The 20,997-nt window shown below is 39.4% G+C and overlaps 1 protein-coding gene across 1 annotated transcript in view; it reads right to left on the reverse strand.

Moving 5' to 3' along the window:
- cdk19 (cyclin-dependent kinase 19) overlaps positions 1-20,997 on the reverse strand; it is a 55,924-nt gene that overhangs the window by 25,543 nt on the left and 9,384 nt on the right. The window contains exon 3 of the mRNA XM_042503503.1: positions 1,427-1,537. Within this exon, the coding sequence (XP_042359437.1) occupies positions 1,427-1,537 (111 nt within the window). The remainder of the gene's footprint in view (positions 1-1,426; positions 1,538-20,997) is intronic.

A 20,997-nucleotide genomic window follows, 5' to 3' on the forward strand; every position in this document is an offset into this window, starting at 1 on the left:
TGCACTGATATTAGAGGAGCTGTAAAAAGTGCAGCAACTGCTGGACTTAAGTTAAAAATACATTATGCAACTTTTAGTTGATTGTTGAGGCTCACTCCCAGGTTGTCAGACACCAATGCGTTTGGCTGATGGTCGGTCCGAACCGCCAAACCTAAACGTCTGTTTTTGATGACACAGGAATGAGACTCAACAATCAGCTAAATGTTGCACAATGTTGCTGTAAGTTTTGGGTGTCATGTGCCATCAGAGAGGGGAATGCAAAAAGAAAATATATGAAAATGTGGGACTGCCATGCACAATTTAAAAATAAGAATCTAAAATAAACTTGTTAGTATGGCTGTCCCCCATTTGGGTTAGGGAGCTTTGGCATTAAGCAACGGCAAATAATCGTAACTTTGGTCAGTGGGGGAGGAAGGCAGATGCCCTAAAGCTTCACCGTCAGGTGAATGAGGGGGGGGCCATGTGCCGCACATCTTCACCATCAGGTGGGGGGAGCGTGGCGAGTGTGGTGAGGGAGAGATGCCCCCCACAGAGAGACACCGTGCGCCACGGAGCTTTAGTGTTAGGTGAGAGAGAGCCCCCTGCGTCTGCGACTACTTGTCAGCGGTTGTGACAATTTATAGTTTGTAAAGTTAAAAAAACTCCTACAGTTATCAGTTATCTGAAATGGAAAGTGTCCTCATTATGTAAGATACTGAAATTCTCTTGCTCAGTGCTGCAGAAAAGGGCACTAACCGGGGCAAACTGCAGGGGGGTGGGGAGTCAAGTGTTAGTCAATACGCTCGTAGGGTAAAACGATCATTCTTGTCACTGTGTGTGTGACAGGCGCAGCAGTATCACAAACACTGAAATGACAATCCTCCTTTGCAAGAAGCCCCTCCCACCCACCCCAAAAAAAAAACATACAAATGTACAAATGCCAAAATTGAAAACCAAATACCTTCCCAATAAAAGGGAGAATGAGCCGAATATTTGGATGCAGCCATGCTAGCTAGCTGGAGACACTGGCATACTAACAATTTTTTATGTTGCTTTTTCTTTTGAAGTAAAAGAACCATAAAACATTTAAATGACATTAATCAAAGAAAAAGCAATGGTTAAACAGAGGTTAGGACTAAGTGGCTGGCCCAAGGGACGTATTGGGATTAAGTCTAGGTTTAAAAGAGCTGTGTTAGCCAGATGAAGTTAAATTTAATTTAACTACAATCAAATAAATACAAGTATATTCAAGTCATATCGCAAATATCCAAACAAGTAATCTGAACACCAGGAATCCTTCTCTGTGCAGGAGCCATCAGGTTTGCTGCCAGTTATACTGACAGAGAAACATGTGACAGTATATTTGTACATGTATTTTGGAAATATCAGGTTACATCACATACACACACGTGCTGCTGCATGTAGTATGTGGCATGGAAAGACTCACCCAAAGGTCATGTTCAGCATAGTCGAAGAGGAGCCAAACCTTTCTGTCACTATGGGACAGGAAGACTTTCTGCAGGGCGATCACATTTGGATGTTTCAGTTCTCTTAACAGCTGAAAGAAACGTCAAAAATGTGTGAATAATTTAAAAACAAGACATGTGACAACAATTTAATTTAATGGCCACTTTGTGAGTAAGCACAGCAAATATGTTTTCTTGAAATTTGTCGGTGTATGACATTGATATAATAATAACCAGACCAAAAAGAGCACAGAATGAATAGATTAGCGCTCCTTTTACTGCTCGAAAATAGTGAGATGAGACAAAGTGCAAATACCTTTAATGTGACGGCTCGTAAATAGCAGCTAAAATTAAAGTTAATGTCAAATTACCAAGACAAACTTTATCCCGAGGCTTTCAGAACCAATACACTGCAAATAATGTGCAAAAATGTGAGAAAGAATATAACTGTACACAAGCACGAACCATGTCCACTGTTCTAAAACACAAACATAATACTATTAATTCCCTTGAAAATGATCCCTTGTAGCAGCCAAAAAACTACAAAGAATAATGAGATGGTTAATGAAAGACATGCCATTTGAAAGCTCTCACACAAAACCCCCTGAGTATTCTAAATGACTTTATTTACAGCATGGGCACATGTTGCACATAAAAGACATTTAGTAATTAATATCTAAAATGAGACATCTAAAAACTCAGAAATGTCTTGTTTAGTATGCCAGTAATGGTGGGATTTTAGCTCTTCATCTGATGTTGTTAATCCTATATTATTGGAACCTATTAAGATAAATTTCTTAATCCATTCTGAATGGATACATGACACTCATGAGACTGACGCATCAAGCTTGGGCAATTTCATTTCAAAGGAACAGAGATGTCATTGTGTCTAACCAACACCTTGATCCAGAGTGAAAGATCTATTTTGGAAATATATTCATTGTCTCCAGATGGTGAACACTATCACAATGATCCCCTTGATTTTCATCTATCCTGATTAGGAACTACCATTCCCATGATGCTTTAGAGTTTTAAACAATAAGCATAATGTTGTCATGAAATCAGTGTGGGCTATTTGTGTTGCTGTTTATTCACAATAGACATCCAAATAAAAATATTAGTGTAAAAGTTTAAGTCATGATGAATCTGAAAGTTTGTGCAACAAATCTGTGACTCAGAAACTGAGTGTGACAATCAGGTGCTAATGGTTTGAGAGTAGCTTTATAAAGGGTTAACCACACATTCATTCATTTGTGGTGGCCCCCCATGATTAAAGCATCTGCCATCACAAATAGATTTTCTTTATTTGGAGCTAGACCATACATTAGGAGCACTGTTGAAATATATATACCCTACGGTAGTTCAGCACCCTCCCTCTTGGAGCGAAGAGTGTAGTCTGGGCACAGATGGAGCAGCAGAACGTCCGACGCATTGAAAGTGAAACTTAACTGACATAACTTAACTGTTAATTGCGCTGTTTTTAAAAATCTGCAGTCACTCACAACAGCTGCTCCTCCCATCCATTAATCTGACCTGGTCAGCTCTGAATGGATCAACAAATCAATTATCTAACCAGTGAGCCACAAACTGCTACTAAGGAAAAAAAGAACTCAGGGAGAGCTTCGCCGACACTACCTTCACGGGACCCGCAAAAACCTCTTAATTTAGAGAGGGGACACAAAATAATACAAAGGGACACACAAGCATTTAAAAGAAAAGCAACTTCCTTGCATCGGCAAATTAGCTCCGATACATGAAGTGCAGAGCTTATTTGATTTCACACCGTATATAAGTGAAACATACTATGATGTAATTCCAATGGAAACAGCAATCTATTCTAAGCACGTAAATGCAGCAATTAGGTGTCCCAATTGAAAATGAGTTAAATCCATTGTACCAGCTTCAAAGCGCCAGTATGGAAACTTGTACTGTTGTCTTTTCATTTAACAGTAAGTCCCTGGCTTTAACAGCAGCTGAAGGTCTAATGGAAGTTAGCAGCGAGACAGCTGCATAATAGAGGACCTTCCATCCTGGCTAATGCTGCACACTGTGCTGCATCATTCAAGCAGAGCCGTTTTCTCTGTGTTTTTGGCTGGTTCATTGGTTTCACCCACTCCCATTCACACGGTGCTATTTGCTGACCCAGCACAGACTATCCATAATCAATCATGCCCTTTAGACAGGCTTCCATGTCTGCAGGGTGTTTCAGTCAGAAGGGCAACACAATTGCAACAGCCTACAGTCAATCCAGCCCATTGATGAATTATTCACTACTACAGGCTGTCATGACACCTACTGTACCTCACCAACAGTAACATGCACAATCCACTGTGACTAACGTGGTTGTTTTTCTGTCCGAACCCAAATTTTGCATTACATATGGCGGCTGATTCAAGTCCAATATCCTAATTTCTAAATAATTTGGTAGTAGTACAGATGGAGAACCTGATGAGGGAGAACACTGCAGTGAAAACCTCATGACAACACAATAATGCAATACGAGATTTTGGCAACAAATATCAATGTGAACCTGCAGCTTGTACACTCAAAGGTACAGTCAAAGAGTACCTAAAGCTGTGTAAATACCTTAAGGTCTTGAAACCAGGTCAGAAACTTAAAGGGAAAGGCTCTAATTTCAGAGAATCCACTGACACAAATCCTGGGTAACATAGGAGAGGTGCTCTCTTACCCACAAAGAGGCTGAACGCTGCCCTCAGAAATCTAATCAGCCTGATGTGGGACGGTAGGGTTTACTGTGATCTGATCCAACTCTGTGTGGAATTTCAAAAACTAACGGTTTTAAACAAATACTAAGAGGAATAATACTACCTATGGTGTGAGAGTGCAAATCTAACATGCTGGTATAAAGAAACTGGGCTGGGGTAAGGGGATCAGGTGCATCACCAGAATTCGGGTGAACTTCAACCTACACTGCAGATCTACATGCCCACAATGGCATGTAGGCATTATCATAGGCCACCATAAGTAATCACTCATTCTCTTCTACTCACATTACTCGTGGTGTTCCGCAAGGTTCTACCTTTGGTCCAATTTTATTTTCTGTACGCAATCTCCCAGTTAAAATCATCCAACATCACATCTTTTCATTGCTATGTAGACAACACACAAATATACCTTCAGCTGAGACAGCCACTGTTTTAGACAGTGTCATTCATGTAAATTGTTTGATGGCACAAAATTAGCTGTAACTTAATAACTTAAGATCAGATACCATACTGTTTTAACCCCCAAAGCCTACCGTTCACATTGTGAGGGCTCTCTGTCTCCTGTCTGCTAATCTGAAACCCACTGCCAGAATTCTGGGAGTAACATTTGTTCTTAGACAATGGTCCAACAAGCACTCTTTTCAAGCATGCTTCTCCCTTTATAGTTGTTAAAATGCTTTTTGTGTCATGGTCCATTTGATGTTCAAATCAAAAGGTTCAGGTATCATTCCTAAACAAGACAACACATCTGACTTGAACAAATTCCCAATGTTAACATGTCTATTCAGACACTAACTTGGCTAATGGTAGCCTAAGATTCACTGTGGGAATGACACATTGTGGCATGAAAGTGATGCAGAGAGAATCAATATTTGACCAGAGGAAAATGACCTGTTTGATCAAAAGTTGGGTTTTCCATCTAAATGGTAAAGAAAAGAATTGCAAAAGAAAAAACAAATGTACGTGCTTTTCTTCCAACTACTTTATTCCAGTATTAGGAATTGGTTCATCGAGATAAGCAGAAATCAAATGAAGGAAAGTAATGCATGTATAATAACGGAGAGCATACTGGATAATGAAAATACAGAGTTTTGACTCACTAATATTACAGCTGTGTTTTCTTGGAAGAGTTCTGGAAACAGTCCTGTGAGCATAAGCTTATCAAAAGCCATTCAGAGACAGCAAAGAGAGCTTGCAGTGGCCTACACAATAACAATGACATAACGTCTATTTTTATCCATTAAATCTACTGTATATCTTTTGATTTATCCTTTATCAACACACCAATTTTCCCACCTCCCGTAAGCATTAAAAACTTTTTTGGGATATCTCCAGATTTTTCAAAATTTTGCGCTGAAATTGAAAATGCAAGTCAAAACAGGCGGATAGAAGTGTACCTGTGCAGGGCTTCCCAAACATTCCCTTTCTGTGGTGGCCTGCCATGATCAACACATCTGCCACTGTGCTGGACCGCGCATTTGGAGTGCTACTAGAATATATATACCATTCGGTTATTGACTGCACACCGGAGCACAAAGTGTACTCTTGGCACAAACACATACACACCATAAGCTACCGACACACAATTCTATGGGGAACGCTTCCTATAGTCTAAATCTGAAACCACAATCCTACTGAGACCGCTCTAATGACACAAGAATCTTCTTGGAAAGGAAACCAATTGCCTTAACGTAGTTAACCTACCCCAAAGACCGAGACAGTTATTTTCTTTGACCTTTAAAGTTTTTCCTTCATTAAAGTTGATGGCTTTTTCTGAAAGAGGGAATATTGATTGTGTGTTAATAGTGAAGTCATTCCAGAGCCGTGTTGTTTTAATGATTTCTAACCCAAGCAAGCAGATTCTTAATGAGCAAAGAAACTTGAAACTACAGCATTCAAAACAGACTTGAGGACCAGAGCCAATGCTTTTTGATGCTCTAAAAAAGATAACCAGAATGAACTACATCAATTGTGATAACTGGATCAATTGTGCAGCAAAAACATTTTGTAATGTTGTACCCACAATGTCAACTAAGCTGGGGAAGTGACAGAGGGAGGGACACGCTGAGAGGTATAAAGCAGGAATTGTACTCAGGCTGATTCGGCCTTAGGATGGGAAATGAGGTTTGTGTTTCATCACAACCTTAATCCTCCGGCTATAATGGGGCATTGTAGTAATGAGCCCTGGGCTTAGGGCTTGTACACACCCAGCTCTATGGCACCACTTTCAACCCAGAGGGCCGTGCACTGGATAAGGGCGACCCACTGTCATCACTAACTCAACGTGGCAATAATGCTGCTTTCACATAAAAACCCAGTGTTTGACACATGGACACATGTTTAACCCATGTAGAGGAGTACTACAACTGTAATGTGTTAATTCCTAGTCTGCATTGGGGTCAATCACTGCTATTAAACCAAATCTAGTTTATTTCCATTAGCTGACTAAGTCTACAGTTATTTCCATTTATCTCTTTCCTAAAGGACGGCCTGTCACTGTCTACTTAAGCACAAAAATGTACCAGCAAGTTAGGGAACAAAAAGTATGCGAAGCATGCATGTGTACAATGCAAACAAGCAAACGTGTACTTTAAAGAAAAACAGAAAAAAAAAAGAAAAAAAAACTGTACTCAACATGTTTGTCAGGTCTCAAGGCTATTGTACACAGTGTACACAGAATCTGTGTTTGTACACAAGAAAACACCACAGGGGCACCTTTAAGTAAGACCATCAAAAAAGGAAAGAGCCATAAAAAGGTTTTTATTGCGTCTGCACACAGCCTGTAGCCTAACAGTCTGACTGAGAAAGTTCAAGCGTGTCATTATTGGTTTGGTTATACACTCTAAAAACAAATGCTCTGGTTTAAAAAAATAATAAAATTTAAAAAAATAATGCAATGGATGGCATCGATCCTTTTTGAATTATGACATCTTCTTATGAACTGCACAGTTAGGGGAATTAGTTTTTCTTCTACAATCAAAGGTATTTTTAAGTAGCACTACCTGAATGATTGGTAACATAAACAAGAATTTTTTAGTCAATTACTCAAAAATTTAAGTAGTTCCACCAGTTTTACCACATTATTTAAAAAAATGTTTGGGTGTTATGTACTTAATTACCCTAATTATGACAATTTTGAAGTTGGAAAATTTATTTGCTCCAAAAACATTTTCTTCTATAGTTTTTAGCTTTTTGACGTTCATTCATTCACTCATTCATTTTCCCGTAACCGCTTGTCCTCGCAAGGGTCGCAGGCTGGAGCCAATCCCAGCTGTCATCGGGCGGAAGGCGGGGTACACCCTGGACAGGTCGCCAGACTATCATAGGACCGACACATAGAGACAGACAACCTTTCACGCTCACAGTCATACCTAAGGGCAATTTAGAGTCACCAATCAACCTGAGCTGCATGTCTTTGGACTGTGGGAGGAAGCTGGAGACCCCAGAGAGAACCCACGCAGACACGGGGAGAACATGCAAACTCCGCACAGAAGGGCGAAGGGCCCCCGCCCACGGACCGAACCAGGGACCCTCTTGCTGTGAGGCAACATTGCTAACCACAACACCACCGTGCTGCCACTTTTCACAAAATCACAAATTATAAATAAACGTACTGGCCATATTGCCAAAGGAAATTAAGTAGTATTAATTAGTATTAATTCTCAATTATGCCTTGAGTGGAATAACAAGGCTGTATAAGTTAAACTATCAAGCCAGTTTCATTAAGTTGCATCATCTTCAACACAGATGCTCTGCTCATCTTGGGATGTTGGTTTAACAAAAGATAAGTGACTGTCAGTGTAAACATACACCAACATACAAACATTACCTGCTCAAACACCATGGCAGTTATTCAAAGCTGTTTCCTCATGTTAATACAGACACACCACTTCACACATGATGATTGCCAAACAGCATGTTAATTCTTAAGCCACATGACGCATTACTGCATGGAAAACATATACTTATCTCAGCTGTAAATAAATACATTTTCACAAGGACCTACAGTGTTAGTTTTCAAGCTGCTGGTTTAATGACACAAAACAATAAAACCAAGTCCTGGGAAAACGCCACTACGAGCCATAATCACATGTCTGTAATCCAGCCTTAGCCACGGAAAGCCTGGTGTCCTGTGGGAAAATTTTCCATGTGCAGAGTGTTCGGACTCACTTTCATGTGCTATTGGTTACTTGAAACCTGAGCAAATTGGCTTTATTTCTGTCAAAAACACGGGAAAAGGGCAATAAGCATCTTAAGAAGAATTTACCGAAAAATTAGCAGTTATAATAATAATAATAATAAAAAAAAATTGTAAAAATCCTAAAAATTAGATGAAAAAAAAAAAAACGTAGAAAGCTTTTCCAAAGCTACTAATTTCTTGCAATTTGTAGAACAGTTCTTGCCAAGTTGCTCATTGTCTTTTTTCCCCATGTTTTCAAAAGAAACCAAACCAATTTGCTCAGATTTTGAAGGTTTAAATACTTAAAGGTATCTGAACACAGCACAAGAAGTGATGTCAAAGGATTTAGGCCATTCTTCAATATGTGCAGACTGGTGAATATCACAATCATATTGAACTGTTACCTGCTGCAAAAAAGATGACAATCATCAATCCAAAACTATATACCACTTGATACAAGAACGCCATAGTGCATAGAAAAACTATTAAATATGTTAAAATCTGTGGTTCAATGAGAAAGAAGGTGCAAGAATTCAGCCATGGCAGGAATAAAAGAACAGGCTGTTTGTCCCCTTTCCGAGTAAAATAGGTCATGTTTTTGTAAAGGCCTCCGAGAGAAAGCGCTCACTGGACAGGATCCAAATACTCGCAGCTAAGCCAGACTCTGGCCCGTCCTGCCAGTCCACCTTTAAAGAGGCTTCTCAAGACCCAAATGTGTTTTCAGGTCACTGACCATCACATCACACTGGTAGGCAGTTTTTGGAATGCAAACTGCGCCTGGGATCAGAACAACTTCTAGCAAAGGCGGTTTTCAGTCTCTGGTTAGAGTTGACTGAAAGCATCTGATATTACCTCTGGTTTTAGAGAGCTGAAACCAAAAAGATATCCGATATCAGTTTGGCTGTTACTTAGAAGCAGAGGCCACGAATCATGCATGTGACCTTTCCCACAACTTCTTCCTTTTCTGTCTTCAAAATGCTTTCTAGTATACTGACAAAACTGACAAAACTTTTTCACGCTTAAGCCGTCCTATCCAATAAAGGCAAAAAAACCCAAAAACTAATCTTTAAAAAACAAAAGCGTTAATAAACTACAGATGTTATATAACTATTGCTCTCAGGTGGCTATGTGTTATGTGTACAGGCAATCGGCAGGGATAACCAAAGGTGCACATCAGCTCCAAATCATCATAATCTGCCACTACTGTTCACTTCAGGAACATTATGAAATAAATGTGATTATACATTTTAGCTCAGCCCAGTCGCCACACTCAAATGTTGTACAATTCTGCAAACCACTGATATGTTACATTTGTATGTACACATTTGTACATATTATGTTATTCAAATTATTAGACAGCAGCAGACCACTGTACAAGACCAACAACAGAGAGAGGTCGGGACATCACCAGCTGTGTATTTTTAAGCAGTTTGGGACATTCCCAGCCATGTTTGTAGCATTGAAACTGGATATTTTTTAACTAGAGTTTGGGAAATTTCCAGCCATGTTTGCAGCAACAAAGCTGAGTATTTTTTTTTACCAAAGGTTGGGACATGTCCCGTAATGTTTGTAACAAAAAAACTGGGTATTCTTCAACCAGAGTTCAGGACATTTTTCAGTCATGTTTGTGACAAGAAAATTGTGTATTTTTTTAACCAGAGATCGAGACATTTTCTGTAATCTTTGTGAGAACAAAACCAGGTATTCATAAAACCAGAGTTTCAGACATTTCCAAGCATGTTTAGAGAAACAAAACTGGGTATTTTTAACCAGAGTTTAGGACATTTCGAGTCATTTTTGTAGTGACAAAACTGGGTATTTTTGCAGTAACCAAACAAGGTATTTTAAGCCAAAACATTGGATTTTCCTTACCCTGACCAACTGCTTTTTTGTGCCTAAACCTAACCACATATTAACCACAATGCTGTCACAATATTATAAATTGAAATGTAAAGAAACAGTAAGTTTACACGTGTGGCATATGAAATGCACAAATGTAGCCTTGGTTTGCAGAAATGTAGAATACCAACATTTGTTCTGGCAATAGGTTTGTTATAGCTGCTAGCTGCTAGTCTCAAACCACAGGAAACCGTATTTTATTGAACAAGTGGGTGAATACAGCCTCTTGATGATCTGACTGTGTTGCAGTGATGAGCACAGGTAGCTGCAGTAACGCCAAGTGAGCAAGAACAGCAAAGAGTGAGCCACTATGGTCAAACAGCCGAAGTCTGAAAATGACAACTACACAACCTATAACACAAAAGCAGAGGACACAAGGTAAAGTTCAAAAAGGCAAAATCTTTACTGGATAGCCAGGCAATCATACACAGATAGTCAGTTCGATCAGACAAATCCAGATAAGGGGTAGACAAAATCCAAAGACCAGAGAAGGAGGCATAGTCCAAAAACCACAGAAACAAACTCTGGGAATTGCTAGAAAGCGATGAGCACACGGGGCAGAACAAAGACAATCTGGCAGAGAAACAAGGAAAACTAGAAATTATATAAGTGGGCTGGGCAGATGGCAAAATCATGGGCAGGTGAGTAATGAGGGCAAATTTCGGTTATCATGAAGGTTGGAAACACTCGAGGGTAGGAACTGAAACAACAGGAGAGGTTAGCGTTTCATAACAAAACCTAATCAGATGACTACAACTAAATCCAAACTCAATTAAAACCAGTTATCAAAATTAGCAATGATTTGAAGGGCTCTGAGAAAGTAAGCTAAATAATGTGTGTGAGTTACATTTCTACACATCAGACTGGCAGAAGGACGATATTTTGCAGGAAAGACAAGCCCAAAGGAAAAACAGCACTGCCCAGGATCATCCTGCTCCCGAGGACTGATTAATGGCCACTCTTATGAGGCTGGCGAGCAGCGGGTCGATAAACCCACTGTAAGCTGCTCTGTGCAGGGCTCTGCCTGCCACTGCAGCTCTGTCTGCAGGGGGAAACATGCACAGCGAGCTTTATCTCTCCAGAATGCACAAAGTGACAGTCACTGGCACAAAGAGACATCAGCGCAGCAGCAGCAGCCATTTGGTGTTATTTACAGACCGATAGTGCTGACTAGGCTTTCTGGGATAGGCCGCATGCTGCAGCTTCACTGACGATGTGCAGGATCCTTCAGAATGAATATGCTTCAGATCAGGAGCACATTGTCTGGTTACATTTACTGCAACAGCAGCTGTCACAGATTTACTTGTGCATATATACAGTATAGTCACATTTTATTTTGTTAGATGAGTCCTAACCAAATAATGGCTAAACACTTCCATTTAATTAAAAGCGAGACATCAGCATTCATTTGATTCCTAGCAACCATGCGTTTCACTTGTTTACCTGCACCCTCTACAAATACACCTCAAATATGTCGCTGTTTGCACTGATCAGCATGATGGCAAAGACTGGGTACTGAGGCAGGAAATACAAAGCAAAACTGTAATTTCATGTTTCTACCTTTCAGGTGAAAGGACCGTTCAGCCAATTTATTAGTGTGTAATTTTCTTGTAGGAGATCATTATTACTGAGGGAGTGATTGCACACTTCTCTTCTCAAGGAAAAAGACCATCATAAACAATCTAATGCTTCACACTGTATCTGCCCACATGTGCTGCTCTGGCAGGGGAAGAAGGGGAATATTTATGAGGTCAGGACATTTAGCTGAACAAAAGCCTTTGTGGCTGACATGGAAAACAAGATCCATTTCATGGGAATCATAAAACTGGTGAACAATGTTTCGATTCAGGAAGGTCAAACTTAATGCAGTGAACAGATGTGAAACAGGAGCAGGTGGGTGAACGGAGTTCAAAAATAATAATAAAACCACTGGAGAATTTGTGGGTCCTATGATGAAAAGTGGAGAAGTATAAATTTAATTTGTCTTTCAACAGATTCGAATTGTGGTGAAAAAATGTCACCGGAGATTCGATGATTAAATAGGGCTTCATTTTCCTAGTTTTGCCATCAGTGCTATTGATAAAAGTATCTTACTTTACTCTCTGGGGTTGACTGCTAAGACAGGAACATGTCCACATAGCTAAAATGATGTAGCCCAGATGAAGTCAGACAGGTTTAAAAGCAAACCCTCAAAGGTGACCAAACTAATTTGGAGGAAAAAAACAAGCGTAAACAGTAAAGTTATTATCCAAACTGCAAACATTTGTCACAGTTAAAAAATGTAAGGCAAAGGTTTTGCTACATGACATAGGAAGACAAGCTAATGGTGCAAGGTAATCTGCCGCTATGTTTAGTAGCAGTCCTGTGCTTACATACCAAACTGCTACAACAGGTTTATTAAATCGAAAATGATTATTAAAAATTGAGTGTTTTTTTTTTACAACCTAGAAATGGCACCTGGACAGAAATTAGCTGGGGAGACAGTAGCCTACTACACATTAAAAGAATTGGAGGGAAAATGTTGTGAATTTTGTGACTGTTATCATCGATAATCAGAGACCATATCAGAGAGTCATTCCACCTTAAGAGGAACCTTAAATGTGGTTTTCATGAAATCATGATGTTAACATTAACAAAGTCATGTTTTAGCTAAGCTAACAGCACTGCTAGCAACCTAATTTGCAAGCATGTTTATTGGCTGCTGACCACTATCTGTTAATTTCATTTTTATGCTAGTAGACAAGCTAGCAATGTTACCATAAAGTAGGCTTCTGACATCTTTAGACAAAAATATCAGCTCATTGAGACTCTAACCCTAACCCCTAACCCTAACCCTAACCCATAATTAATAAACCGCACTCTGGTTCAACTTTGTCCTACCATAGCCTAATAACTACAGTTGTCCACAGTTGTTTTTCTGCGCATTTAGGGATTACTACTAACATTTTTGGCGCACTCACTTTCATTTTAAATCAAGAGGTTTAGATTATTTTTTGGCTTGATTATAATCTGTGTGATTTATTGACCACCTTTTATTCCCTTGACAGTGTTTCCAGATGTCACTTTCGTGAGTGCAATGTTATCCTTGAAATGATGGTCAAAAATATGAAGACATGGCCAAATTATAAAGAACTTGCAATATCCATTAAGCAAATAAAAAAACACTTCTCATGAAGTTAGAGATAACTTATTAGAATGGATGTTCATGACAATAATTTGTCCGTATCACCAGCCCTAACCTAATTCAACAATTATTTACATACAGTTGACCACATTATTGTGTCCACCTAGCTAAAACTGATGCGGCCTAATACATCAGCCCTGCAGGTTTTATGTTCATTTCGTGGAAACTGTTTCAGAGAAGTTGATTCTGAGCATTAACCTTTATGAAGGCAGTATTTTTGCTGGGTGTTGTATAATACTGCATTAGTCTGCAGTTAGCTGGGCCGAATAAAAGTGCAATCAATTATTATTGGGCTTTCTTTGCTCTGACACTGACATGTATGCCAAATGTAACACTGACATTCAGCTTAATATGATTCCAAACCAAAATCTAGTCGTGAAACTGTTGTCCTCAAACGCATATGGTCTTAACAAACACTAATCAAGTAACTAATTACTACAGCCAAGAACCTAGAGCTCTCTATACAATCCCAAAACAACAAACAAGTTCCTGTTTTCCACCCTACCTGGACTCCCTCCATCGACAAGCCCCACCCTGATGAAATTTACCTACACAGGTTGGCTTTCCTCCTACAACCGGCAGGCAGAGGATTTACCAAAGTCGCTCAAGCATTATCTAAACACAGATAGCTTCTGTCACAGAGGTTTAAAGGCTGTGAAACATCAGTGGGCCGTGTTATGCAACCTGCAGACCATATTGAGCTGACTGAGAGATTGCAGAGCAGCTGCAACTGCTAGGATTGTCCAAAAAAGCCAGGTGGTAGTAAAAAGGGAGAAAAATAAACATATTCAGGGCCGTGACACCCTGACGAGGTGCCCTTGAAATGCTTTGACATCTATGTTGAGGAGCATGAGCAAAACAATCAAATATCATAAGCTGTATCAGTCAAGAGCTGCAAGTTCTATTTTCCTGATTTAGCTCAGCTCAACCTGCCTTGTTTACTCCTACTTCAGATATCGATTTCCTATTTTCTCTTTCTGAGACCCGAAGTTGTTCTTGTTTTTCATCCTCATCTGAGCTCAACACCCAAAAATAGATGTAGAAAGTACACTATCCACCTGTCTCAGAGCAAGTGGCGGCCTTGAAAGTGTGGTAACAACAGTGTATGAAATTTGGGATGTTTATTCAATTAAAATTGATCAGAAATGTACCCTGTTTCTGAGGCAGAAGCAACACCTCAACCATTTCACAATAGCTATCATCACTTGCTAGTTTTTCCATTTTATTTGATGTTGCTCTCATTCAGCCTGCACCACTTTGCACCTTGTGTAATGTGAAAAGCATGTTTGATTGCATAACAAACTTTTTGATGTCTGATTAAATCAATCGAACAACAAACCAGGTCTACAAATGCGACTGGCATTTCCTTTACTGCTCACGCATGTATTTCTTCAATCCTTTAAGGGGCAACACAGACACGGAAAAATCGTAAAAGACCCCGGCCATTTTATGCAGCAAAACCAAAAACACATTGCAGCCAAACCAACCTCTCTCCGCCCTTCCCGCCTCAACTCGCCTGCATGTGGCATGCCAGTTGCTGAACTGCACAGTGTGCTAAACGAAGCGAGGTGGTGCTTTGGGAGGCACAAAGAGCTCCTTTGTTCTGCAGGGCAAGTCTAGAAGATTTTTTGAGCAAAACCAATTTCTGGTGGTTGCAGTGTTCAGGAGAAGCGGAGTGAGGCATTCTCTGCTGGGACATAACTCTGTCTTCCTCAGCTTCATGTTGGTGAGGACTAACAGGTACATGGAGCTGTACGTCCTGCACATGGTTTTAGAGGTACTGTTAAGTTTACCTCTACATCTACATTCTCAAGCATTTTCTTAGGCCTTCATATGACAAAGAGTGAAAAAGAGCAGTTGCTTTGCCTTTGTCACAAAATTAAAAAAAAAAAAAAAACTTCTCTAAACTAAACATCTGCTGCGACTTTGCTGCAATGATAAGGTTGTCATTCTTTCATCCTTTAAAATACAAGAAAAAGAGATGTGATGTCTGAAGCAGCCTTGGAAATAAATGGAAGATGTTTTTATCTCACTAAGACAGACGACTGCAACTGTGTTTTTATCTGTTTACCCAAACAAAAACCTAACTGATTTTAGCACTGTCTTTTCATTCACTTCAATGAGACTGTGTTGGCACAGTGTGGGTGCCGGATCAGGGAGATCCAGCATAAAACTGCAGGGTTTTCAGGAAAAAAATGTTAAAACTAGCTCAACTTTTTTCTGCATGTAATGTAATGTGACAAAATTTGGGAACACACTACGCTGGCCATAACTTTCCATGGAGTCCTTCCTCCTGCTATTGTGTTTTAGAATCTCGTAAGCCTTCACCGTCATGGATTTATAAATAGGGATGTACGGATGCAATCCTCTGGATCTGTACTGGTGCAGATCCTGATCTTATTAAACTGATTTAGTAACAGCTAAGGTCAACATTCCACATTAAATAGAGTTTTACATTCATTTACAGCAGAAAGGTAATATGAGTAAAGCTCGATAGTATTGCATGCAAGTGCTTGATAATTCATTAATATGATGGCAGTGGCAGACCTTTACTCTGAACAAAGAACTGCATATTGTTTTTCCAGGGCGAATCTAGACATTTTCTGCACTCTTTATTGCAAGGTTGCCATGAAACTTTGCAAACTTGCATTACATTTTTTTCCCATTTAGCAAAATGTACAGAGGAAAGGCTCAAGAAAGAGACTCAAGGTTCAAGGTACTGATATTACATTTCTATCAATGAACTTTTAGCACCTACAGAAGCAACACCTGTGGAGTTGCTATGTTGTTTAGTGTGTATTCCTCTGGACTCTGGATTGCATGTCTTTGTGTACAGCATGCCCCCTTGCATGTATAGACTGCAGTGCTATTTTGGGTCTGAAAGCCCAATAAAAAGATTAGCTGTGACCAATGCTGCCTTATCAAACACTTTGCATCAGCTCATCTCTGCTTTTTCCTTGAACTGAATTGCACACAGCAAAGAAAATAAGTAAAAGGCAAAAATAGAAAAACATTGCAGAATGACAAAAACACTAAAGAACACTAAATAATCTTGATAGACAACCCAAGCCCACACCCCTTTTCAACCAAGCCTCAGCCAGTCAGCTCATTTTCTCATCAGGCAGGTTTCTCCAATCTTTCTAAAAAGCCAAAACATGACACCGGAGCTTTTCTGTATACTAATTGTACTGAGAAGCAGCAGATATCAGTAGATAATAATTATCTGTCTGCATTCAAAAAAGCAAAAAAAAAAAAAAAAAAGCCCCAGCAGTGTCTCTGTCTGCTCGCCCCAGGAGACACTGTCATGGTCTGATTTGATTATTTGGGAAAGGAATGCTGCTAATGCTTCTGAAAAAAAATAAAATATAGCTCATCTTATTCTACGTTTCCCTGTGGAGCAGATACCAAAAACAGGCCAACTTTCCCATCATCAGATGCTTCAGAAAGGGACAATTTTTCTTTCAAAGTTTAAAAGACAAAGCAAAACAGCAGTCTGAGTAATGTCTCTGTAATGCTACCAGTCAATCCTTATTAAGATGAATCAAAGTGACAGTTGAACGCATGACTATATAAACACAAAAGATAATGTGACATTTTTTTAAGCCCGGCTCATCAACTATCAGCTAATTACTAAGCTGGGCTGGGTTTGGTCTGAACACGCAGTAACACTGCAAGTAGGGATGGGCGTTTTATGTGACTTCCATATTCAAATACTCACATTTAATTTTTATTGAGTATTCACAAAAAAAGTCAAATGTAAAAATGGCATGTAAATTGGCTCAGGGCTGGGCAATATTCAGTGGTGGTATGTTCTTTTTACTTTTCTTGATTTACATTTACATCTCCCCTCAGCATTTTAGTTACCTACAAAAAAATAGGGAAGAAAGGAGGGAAGAGGGGATGGATGGACAAAAGAATAGGAGGGAAAGAAAACTGGATTTTGTTCTTTAAATCTTTGAAGTTGCACAAAAATAAAGTTTTTCTTCAGGTTTTACAAATGCTCTATTTTGTTTTTTATAGATTTATGTATGTCACAAAGAAATGAAGTTCATAATTCTCAAAATTCTGACTGCTTGTTTTTTTAGTACTTTTGATACTTAAGTAAAGTACATATCAAATACTTAAAGACCAATGTCATTTCCTGGTCAGATATCTGTACTTTTACTTAGATATGGCCTTCAGGTACTTCATCTTCCACTGACAAAATGGAAAAAAATCATGCATCACAATATTTTTGAGCAAATACCTTAATATGGTTATTGCAACAATGTTGTAGGGTTGACTACTGGTTCCTTGAGAAAGGTTTTACACAATGTGATTTTTTGGATAATTAATCATCAGTTGTTTGGGTATTAAGACTAACTAGGCAAAGGCAAATAATGGACCATCTAGAACAGTCGGGTAAGTACAGAAAATTACATCTCTTTACTGAAACGCAGCCTTAAAACCAGGGAAAGGCAACACTTATAGTATTAAGATATTCAAAATCTAAGACAATATCGTCTCATATCGCAATATTAATATGTTACTGATATGCTGCTCAGACCTAAATTAGCCTATTAATTCATGACTTAAAAGTTAACGTAAGAAAATTCCGCAAACTTTCTTTCGCTGCCAATAATACACATGATAGATGAAGCGCTAAGGGGCCATCTCCGAGCCACTCTCTGGTCAGTTCAACATCTGCCCACTAAGCATGAGCTAACATCTGACACTGAGCCATATATGGTCCAAAAAAACTCGTACAGACCACGAGACGGCTCGACTGTGTCCCCGTAAAAAGGCCTAATTCTGAATATTCAAACAGATGCTGTTTACATGAACAGTATCAAATTCAGCAGATTATTATATTCTGAAGAAGAGTGGAATATTAGTGTGCATGTAAACATAGTTAGTGACACATGTGAAACCCATGTCAGCTGCACGGGGTCCCAAATTTGCATGTTTAAATCCCATTTAAAATGGATTTAACCAAGTTCGCTTTCACATGGAAGTGAAAACAGAAGTGAACTTAAGTGATCACGCCTGAATTGTTTTGTTAATTGTCCAATTGCAAGAAGAGCACTGCAGAATATTTCACTGAATCCAACACGTTTATGTACAACAGGTTGAGTAATAACTAACACTTGTCTTTTTTCCATTAGCTGTGGACTTAAAAACCTGTCTGGTCACTTCTGTGGTTGCTTTACAGATTATGTTGTTAAGACAATATTGTGGTAGTGAAAAAAAATCACTTGGTCAAAAAAAGAACTACTTGAAAATTAAATGAGGGCCTCATGTTTCCCACATGAATTATTTAGCCGGCCACTTCTCCAGTCTCCGAGGTTGTTTTTCATACTTTAAATCAATGAATGACAGCATGATGTTTCCTGTGAGGGGCGAAAATGAGTCCTGGAGTGGTTCCGCATGTATGCAAACACATCAACAGCACATAGAGAGGTACAGTATGTACAGTGAGCACAGCTGTCACTTGTTCACATATCAAGCCTCACCGTCACCATGTGAGTGACAACTCAACCCAACACGGCTGCTATAATCAAGGAGAGTTGTATTACAGAAAGCAAAGCCTGCAGGAATGTAGACACCTGTAAAACACACCTGTTTTACGTTAGGCTTTGTGAGACTTATAAATCATGAGAAAATACTCTGTGTAATGACAGTTTTGTAAAAATATTTAATTCAGAGAAACTGTCTGCTTGGTTAATTAACATTACAGCTCTTTAGAAAGTAAAGCTGCGCGTCAGCTGTCTTTGTTCCACCCAAAGTAGCCTAATGCTAATAAAGACTATATTTTTGTCTGATAAAACAGTCGCTATGTCAGATTAGGCGATAATGTAACCGCAAATTTTTGCTGTGACTCAGTGGAGAAACATGGCAGACCACATGTTGATCTTAAACCAATCATAGCTTGTCATCTTTTATAACCTGCATGATATCATAGAGAGGCAAGTCAGGGAATGCAGCATGGACTGTGTCACTCAATGAGAGACGGCAAAAAAATCTGACACGTGTCTTTTTGTTGGGATATCGTGATCCAGATGTGGCATTGGTTGACGTCTACTATGATTCAAATAAAAACATCAATTGTCACCCAACGCCCAACAATGACTGTCAGCAGGCTGATATTGTGTAATCTGAACCCGGGATTAAGAGACTAGTCAATTTGACAGTCAGAATCCCATCTCTCCCTCACCTGACAGTGAATCTGTGAAGCACACAGTCTCTCCCTCACCTGACAGTGAAGCTCTAGGGCGCAAGGTGTCTCTCTCACCTGACGTTAAAACTGTCGGGGGGTTGGCACGGTGTCTCTCACCAAGCAGGTGTCTGCACCCTCATCTGCTTCCTGATAACTCTTCTTAGATGGTAGAGACATATGAAACCGGCCCTAGAATACTTTGATAGCTTATCAGGAGATTCTTATGTGACAATACATCTCCTTTTATCTACTGGACTATTTTTCCATTTTTACATTAATCAAACCACAAATCTACTGCATTAGTTGATCTGATACAACTGTCACGCAGCTAGAAAAGAGAAATACAAAGTACTTGCTAATGTATCTTGGGAAGCGATGTTAGTTCTCTTAAGAAAATTCTTTAAAACACTAGGAGGGGACTCTCTCCACATGTTATCTAATGTTTGATCAGCACTCCTCAGTTACTATGATGTGACTCTGACCTTTGTCCCCTTTTCTACTGGTTGGCTGTAAATTAAAGCTGGTGGTTCAGGATTTTGTCTTTAGCTCATGCACTTCATATAGTGCATGCTTTCCATTACTGCCAATCATTTCCAAGATATACTGTTAGTGTTTCAGGTGATTTTTTATACTCTGGTGGAAATTAGCTTGCAGACTTTGGGCTTAAAACAAAATAGGCTTGAACATGCAAAATCACTGGTTTGCTCCTTGAAGATTATTCTCCCGTCACATTGACAGTCAACTGGAAGCTTTTACTCTCTTACTTTTAACAAGTTTCTGTTGGTTTTTTATAGTTCTTTTCTTTGTGGAAAATATCAAGCAAAGAAAAGCTCCCCACCACCACCAAAACCACCTCCACCACCCACAACATCCGCACACACTTCAGTAACATGAGTTAAGAAACTGCAGCTTATTGCTGGCAAAAAGAGGAACTGTGAATATGTGACATCTTGTCTGCTATTGAATGTACAACAAATGTTAATGTGCAGCTCGAGGTCATGGAAATATTTTATAAGTTAAACTACAGAGAGTTTGCTGAGTAATGTGGAGTGTTTGCACAGTGTCACTGCCGCTGTTTGCACCATATGGCCCATAGTCCCTCTCCAGATGAACATGTTCTACTGGAAACTGGAGACCTTTACATAAGAACCAAGCAGCCTGTCAGAGGGGCCACATTCTTTCTCTGGCAGATCGTCTCTGAGTGGCATGCTGACTTGCCCTGAGGCTGCACAGCCCCCACACAAATACTATATACCTACACTCAAGTGCTTCCTGGAAGCCATATCTTTCAGATAAGGGTGTACCTAATGTTGTTTTTTCATACTGGGCAGTTATGAAAAGAGCTGCAATACTCTCACAAAATTTGG

The sequence above is a fragment of the Plectropomus leopardus genome, chromosome 16 (genome assembly GCF_008729295.1).
Source record: "Plectropomus leopardus isolate mb chromosome 16, YSFRI_Pleo_2.0, whole genome shotgun sequence".
Classification (NCBI taxonomy): domain Eukaryota; kingdom Metazoa; phylum Chordata; class Actinopteri; order Perciformes; family Serranidae; genus Plectropomus; species Plectropomus leopardus.